This window comes from Ovis canadensis, chromosome X, assembly GCF_042477335.2.
Source record: "Ovis canadensis isolate MfBH-ARS-UI-01 breed Bighorn chromosome X, ARS-UI_OviCan_v2, whole genome shotgun sequence".
NCBI classification, from domain to species: domain Eukaryota; kingdom Metazoa; phylum Chordata; class Mammalia; order Artiodactyla; family Bovidae; genus Ovis; species Ovis canadensis.
This window is the reverse complement of record NC_091727.1, coordinates 131,191,701-131,198,795: the sequence shown is the minus strand read 5'-3', so window position 1 is coordinate 131,198,795 and position 7,095 is coordinate 131,191,701. Positions and strand designations below refer to the sequence as shown.

At 41.7% G+C, this 7,095-nt stretch overlaps 1 protein-coding gene across 1 annotated transcript; it reads left to right on the top strand.

Moving 5' to 3' along the window:
- The first annotated feature begins 2,175 nt into the window (after positions 1 to 2,175).
- Positions 2,176 to 3,867, top strand: TCEAL9 (transcription elongation factor A like 9). Its single transcript, XM_070292166.1, has 2 exons — positions 2,176 to 2,264; positions 3,056 to 3,867. The coding sequence occupies exon 2, from the start codon at positions 3,125 to 3,127 to the stop codon at positions 3,419 to 3,421; it is 297 nt and encodes a 98-aa protein (XP_070148267.1). The 5' UTR covers positions 2,176 to 2,264; positions 3,056 to 3,124; the 3' UTR covers positions 3,422 to 3,867.
- Positions 3,868 to 7,095: the final 3,228 nt, after the last annotated feature.

Sequence of the window (7,095 nt, the reverse complement as noted above, 5' to 3'; positions counted from 1 at the left end):
AACTTGTAAATCCATTCTTAGGTATTCACCCTAGGGTGAACCCACAGGGGATAAGACTCACTCTCAAGAGGACAGACTTGAGGAAGAGGCATAAGCAAGTCTTGCATTTCCGCTCCAGGTCCTTTGGACAGGATACTCTAGGGTCCTAGGTATCTAGAACATGGTCTCGAAGGATAGAAGTGAATGGTCCAGGTTGGCATATTTCTTGCTCATTGGCTCTTCCGTACCTGGGGAAGACAGCATCAGAGGACCAAACTGATTACTTCCTGGCAAACATCACCACCAAGACTCTGGAGTCAAACATGGTTTCTTTTTTCATTTTGAATCCTTTTCCCCAAATGAAATCTTAATATAATTATTTTTAAAAATATAAATGTAATAATAGTTTGCACTTCTAAAGCACTTATCATATGCCAGGCACTATTCTCAGGACTATACACATACTAACTCATTTAACTGAAGTAATTCTGTCTTTGTTTTTTCCAACTATAAAAAGACATGAATTTGTTTAAAAACAAAACAAAACCACAGACCCCAAACTTCATCTCTTGTGCTAAAGCCAATGATACCAAACCTAGACTTAATATCTCACCTAATTGCAGTTTCAGCCTCTTCCCAGAAATGTAATCTTAAATCAACCAGCCTGGAATTTTCTGGTCAAGCAACAGTAAGGTAATGTCACATATGCCCTCTCCGCCCCCAAAGAAAGAAGTAGTCTGCTTCAAAAAACCCTCACTGCTCCCTTCCTCTGCTCATGCCAGACTCTATGCAAATCCATGGACTGTAGCCCGCCAGGGTCCTCTGTCCATGGGATTTTTCCAGGCAAGAATACTAGAGTGGGTTGCCATTTCCAACTGAGGGATCGAACCCAGCTCTCTTGCATCTCCTGCATTGGCAGATTCTTTTTTTTTTTTTTTTGTATTGAAGGATAATTGCTTTACAGAATTTTGTTATTTTCTGTCAAACCTCAACACGAATCAGCCTAAGGTATGCATATGTCCCCTCCCTCTTGAAGCTCCCTCCCATCTCCCTCCCCATCCCATCTCTTTAGTTGATACAGAGCCCATTTGAGTTTCCTGAACCATACTACAAATTCACATTGGCTATCTATTTTACATATGGTAATGTAAGTTTCCATGTTACTTCTTCCATACATCTCACCCTCTCCTCCCCTCTTCCCATGTCCATAAGTCTCTTCTCTATGTCTGCTTCTCCATTGCTGCCCTATAAATAAATTCTTCAGTACCATTTTTCTAGATTCCATATATATAACAGGCAGATTCTTGACCACTGGGCCACCTGGGAAGCCCGTCTCTTCCTCTCCCCTCCCCCCCAAAATTATTCTTGTCTAAAAATAATCCTTTTATTTATTTAAAACTTTATCTTTACTTTTTAACACCAAAACATTTTAGCAACATTTTAAATGTAGTTTTTCACTTTACTTAATACTTTTCTATATTTTTTAAAAAGTAACTGAAAAAAACAAAATTCAGCTGAATAAATGTGAGGAACTAATTGGCTTTATACAACAATTCATGAATAGGGCAGCAACCCATCTAGCAGCTATCAGGGTGCTGTCAGGGGTTGTATAAAATGGAAGGTTTCTATAGGCTGGCAAGTCGGGCAAGGGAGCTATTAGCATAATAAAAGGAATGATTGGAGCTATACCCCAACAGAAAAGTATTAACAGTAAAGTTTAGAACTACATTAAAAATAATACTTCTGTCCCAGGCCTCCCCAACTCAGCTCTTTTTTTTTTTTTTTTTAAGAAACAACCCGCTGCCAAACCAAGCCTATTCCACAACAGCCAAGGACCAGAGTGCAGATGAAATGGAAGCTGGGGCAGGGGCAATGGATGTAAGTTAGTGTTCTTAATCCTGGGAGCAGAAGGCAAGAAAAAAGAATTCTTGAAGAAAGTAGAAAAGTTTAGTAGCTCCAGGAAAAAAATGCAGCCCCTCCCTAGTAATCAGAGAAAGGCAAATATTTTCCCCCTCTGGGATAGGCAAAAAAGATGGACAGGGCAAATGTCCAAGCGGGGAGGGAGCAGAGGACTGGCCCACATCTGCCGCGCTTTTGGTGGGAGTGGAAATTGAGGACCAGAGCTCACTGGTGACGTAGACCTCATGTGACCAGGAGTCGACGTGTGCAGAAGTCCTGCTAGTCTGGTCCTTGTTCCCGTCTGGGTACCAGCTTCCTTCAGCAGCGGTAGCCGGTGGGGCCAACGGTGGGGAAGGAGAAGGAGTCTACCGGCTGAAAATTTTCAGGTTGGTGGCAAAATAGATGCTGCCTGGGAATTACTAGGGTGGGGATGGCCTAGAAGCAGAGATTTAAGGGAGCCTTGGAAAAGTCCAGCTCTCCACCTCCCACCTCCAGGTCTGCAGGAAATGATGACCCTTGGGAAAGGGACTAGGGGTCCCGGAAGAAGGACAAGGAGACCTGTGATAGTTTAAAAATAATCATCCTCTGCCACCTAAGGCCGCTTTCCCAACACCTCCCCTCCCCCCACCCCCAACCCCCAGTGTTAATGATAGTTTGGAAATTTGCTTTTCCGACTCCCTGTCTGATGGAAAATTCGAGTTAACTTGCACTATGGAGAGGGAGGGAAATGAGGGAAACAGAAGGTGGGAAAGTTTCCATAACCCGGGAACCTTAACAGGAAAAGTCCGCGGAGTGCTCGCCCCACCCCCACTCTTATCCCCTCCCCCTCCCGCTTCCCGTTGGTCTGAGGTCTGCTATCCTGAAAAGGCCAGGAAGAAAAGTGACCAGATCCATACAGGAAGATGAGGGAAATGTTATAAACGCCCCTGAGGTGGAGGTGGGCAAAGGAGGGACTGAGGTCGTGGGCCCCTATGCTCTTCCCCCGCACCCCTCTTCCCGCAGCTTCCTTGTCTTCTGGGAGGGCCTTGCGTTCTGCCTTGTGTGAGAGAAATGGTTGAGAAGAACCTTGGAAACGGCTGGAGGGAGGGACGAGGGAGGTGAGGAGGTGGAAAATGGAGGTGAGAATGGCAGGCTCAGGGGAAACCCTGATGGCTGACGTATCCTTCTTGCTTCCTAGAAGTAGTTGTTTTCAAAGAAAAATAAGCAGAAGAAAAGAAAGGAAGAGGGAAAGAAAGGGAGACACAAGATGAAACCCTGTCAAAAAACTGAAGAAAAACCAGAAAATGAGAATGAACCAAAACTTGAAGAAGTACCAAAGCCTGAGGAAAAGCAAGAGGAGGAGGAAAAAACCGAAGGAACTTTTAGAGAAAGACTGATTCAGTCTCTCCAGGAATTTAAAGAAGATATACACAACAGGCATTTAAGCAAGGAAGATATGTTTAGAAATGTGAATGAAATTGATGCGATAAGGAGAGTCAGAAACAAACTTATAGTGATGCGTTGGAAGGTTAATCGCAACCATCCTTACCCCTATTTAATGTAGTTTACCTCGATTTCTGTTTTTTCTGATTGTTGACATTACTTTCTTTTTTGTTGTCCTGTATATCTCTGTCCATCTTTCTGCTTTTAACTTGTTGCTGTTAGTGGTTTTAGATGCATCTCATTGTTTATTTCAAACCAATCTACAAGTCTTTGCCTTTTAATAGGAGAGCTTTACTCATTTGTACAAAAAGAGATTCCTAACAGGATGTAAAATGTAAAAATGTTACTAAGTAATATGTGAATATCATATTTTTGAAAGGGGAGGGCACATTTGTATATTCCATATATACACAGAAGAATATGTGAAGGATGAAAGACAAAAAAATATAGTCAGTGGAAGGATTATGAGTGATTTTTTTTATTCAGCTTATTTGTATTTTTCCTTATTCCTAGAATGTACACACTTTATTGTTAAAAATAATAAAAGTTTTATAACAAAAAAGGAGTAACCAACAGTAGTTATTATATTTCTAAAGGCATTGAGACACAAAATATTAGCAGAATTTTAGAAGTAAATATGAACTCCAAATTACCAACAGACCTTTTAGCTAGAAAAATAAATTTTATATCTTTTCTCATTTGTAGTATAGAGATAATAACGATCTTTCTGGGATCTCATGAGGACCAAATAAGGTACTGACTGTGAGCTATATTTGATAGGCTTTTATTTCCATATGCCCATGTAGGATGCCAGATCCTTAAGAGATTTGTTTTAGGTATTTTGGAGAGAGAAGGTTAATTCTCACCTGTGCTTAAGAAAAAATCCAGACAGCTGTTAGGTGGGTACCACCTTTGTTTTTCTCTCCTCCTGTGCCTGCCCAACCTTCTATGCCCCTCCTCTTGATATTACCACATGTACTGGATATTTCTGCCCCTTCATTCAGATTCTGTACCTCTCAGCTCCCTAACACTGCTGATGTGCTAGAAATCTCAAATAGTGAAGCCCAACATATTTCTTCAGAACCCGCTTGATTCTCCAGTCTGAGATCTACAGAAGTGGGGAAAATGCCCATCTCTTCAGTTTAGATAGACGTTTATGCAGGGCCACTTGGGCTGTGATATCTTACTGATACCTTGGCAACTTTGGGGTTTTAATCAAAGAACCCCTCTTCCCTATAAGACTCAGACGCAATGGGTCTGTTTAGGGTTGCGACCAGAAAATAAGTCTGAATAACAGACATTATGCTTTAGTCAGGGTTGCTTCTGAGTCTAAAGATTGGTTTATCTTCCTGAGTCTCGTTTCCTTAGGGTGAGTGATCTCTCCCCAAAAGACTGGTGGCAGGCCTCCTCACCAACTCAAAAGATACCCTTAGACTTGTGTAAGTTTTAAAGGGAGGTTCAAGTCAGATTTGGGGATATTCCCATTCTTTATTGGAAATGTATGAAAGTGCTGTGTAAGACTTACTGTGTATTTATATCTGCATCCAGATTTCATAACTATATGTGTATCTGTGGATCACAGTTGTACCAACAGTGTGTTATTTTTTCCTCTGTGATGCTCTTTTTGGGGGCAGTTAATCACTTCAGACCATTCTGCAAGGTTATGGCAGCTTGATGGATGCAGGTGAAGGTCCAGGAACTCACTTGCCAGCATTATAAGACTGGTTGAATCCAGCCCCCTGGCACTGAGGAGTGGCACTGTGGCAGGACACGGAAGGACTCCCCCAAGGCACGCCCCTCTCCAAGATGATCTGACATTGGTTTCTCTGCTCCAGCCTGCAGCAGGCACCAACTTTCCTAGGCTGAGGGCCAGGCTGTCCTGGACATGCATACCAGGAGGACAACTGTCCCATTGCAGGTCAGAGCACTAGACTTCTTTATTCCTTTTTTTTCCCTCACAAAAGGGCTTGATGGGAACTTTTTAAAGGAAAAATATAAGACTTCAAAAGTCACTAACTAAAAACATTGGTTGTGATAGTCTTTGTCCCAGCAATGACTACTCTGGAGATAATCAGATAACTTGGGATTAAGGTAGAAGGGCCTACTGGAGATGATTTCAGATAATACACAAATATTTTAAGTTGTAATATCCATGTATTTGGGGCTTCCCAGGTGGCATTAGTGATACAGAACCTGCTTGCCAATGCAGGAGACATAAGAGATGTGGGTTCAATTCCTGGGTTGGGAAGATCCTGGAGGAGAGAATGGCAACCCAGCCCAGTATACTTGCCTGGAGAATACCATGGACAGAGGAGCCTGGTGGGCTGGAGTCCATGGGGTCACAAAGAGTGGGACACGACTGAAGCAACTTAGCATGCATACACATATTCATGTATTTATTTGAATGTATATTAATAAATCTTTAAGGCAAATGATGATAGTTGAGATTAAGGCAGTGCTATAAAGTTTCCTTTTCAAAAAAGTACCCAAATTTCCCCTTCAAAAAATATTCAAATTAAATAAGTGAGTCAGTTTGAAGACAAACATGAGGTAGAATACTATGTTAATAGCAAAGATGGTACATAGATATGGCAAAGTTATCCTAGTGGGAAATGCTGTTGTCACTCTTTTGCAACCCCATGAACGTAGCCCGCCAGGCTCTTCTGTCCATGAAACTCTCCAGGCAAGAATACTGGAGTGGATAGCCATTCCCTTCTCCAGGGGATCTTCCCAACCCAGGGATTGAACCCAGGTCTCCTGCATTGGCAGGTGGATTCTTTACCACTGAGCCACCTGGGAAGACAGGAAATATTGCCCCGGTATAATTGATTTACAGAATAATATCTGGAAACACTTGTCAAGAGGGGTGCAATCTGAGATTTTACCCTATCTTCAAATTAACAAGTTAATATTAACCTGCTACTGTTTAACCTGCTTTTGCTATGGCAAATGGCAAATACGAGTCCCAGTCCTAAGGACATTATTACCCATGGTAAAAGCAGTAGCCTTGGCTTCATTTTGGTTTGTATCAGTTCCCCATGATCAAGTCCCACTAGCTGACACAGCCCGTCATGGGTGCTGGCACATGCAGTGCACCGTGTTCTAGGAAAGATGCCCATAGTTTGGAGAATTCACTGCTTTCATAGTAAGCAAAAGCAAGCCTGCTGTGTCCACAGAAAGGGAAAGACATTACCTCCTGCCTCAAATTTGCTTGCTGCAAATAAACTCTGAGAAATGGCCTGCCTGTGTAAAGAGTGGTCAGGGCCTGAAGAACGTACAAGGATGCTCAGGACTCAAGGCAGATTGCCTCTCCCAGTAACACTTTTCTCTGTGCAACAAATCTTAATGTGAATGGTAAGCCTTTCCTAACATCACAGATTTTGATGTATAATTCCAAGTTAAAGCAGATAATGCATTATAATACTGTATACTATAAACAGGAAATTTATAATTCTAATTTTTATTTAAATACATAGGACTTTGAATGAATACTAATTAACTGAATGAAAAGAACATCACCTAAGAAACTACAAGTAAATAATCTATGAGGAACTTTGAAGTTACAGTAAGACATAGCTACTGTGACACACAAAATTAAAGAAATAGAGGAGCAAAAACCATGGATTTATCAAGATACTAATGACAGGAAAAATATTCTGCAAAATTTTTCATTGAGAAATTGACAGGAGTGTGTGTGTGTGTTTGTAAGTCAGCCCCAGATCCTTTACATATATAATCATTACTGCCTCTATAAAAGGAAAAGCCAAAAGCTAGGAGGAGAGCTGGTCTGTTCCC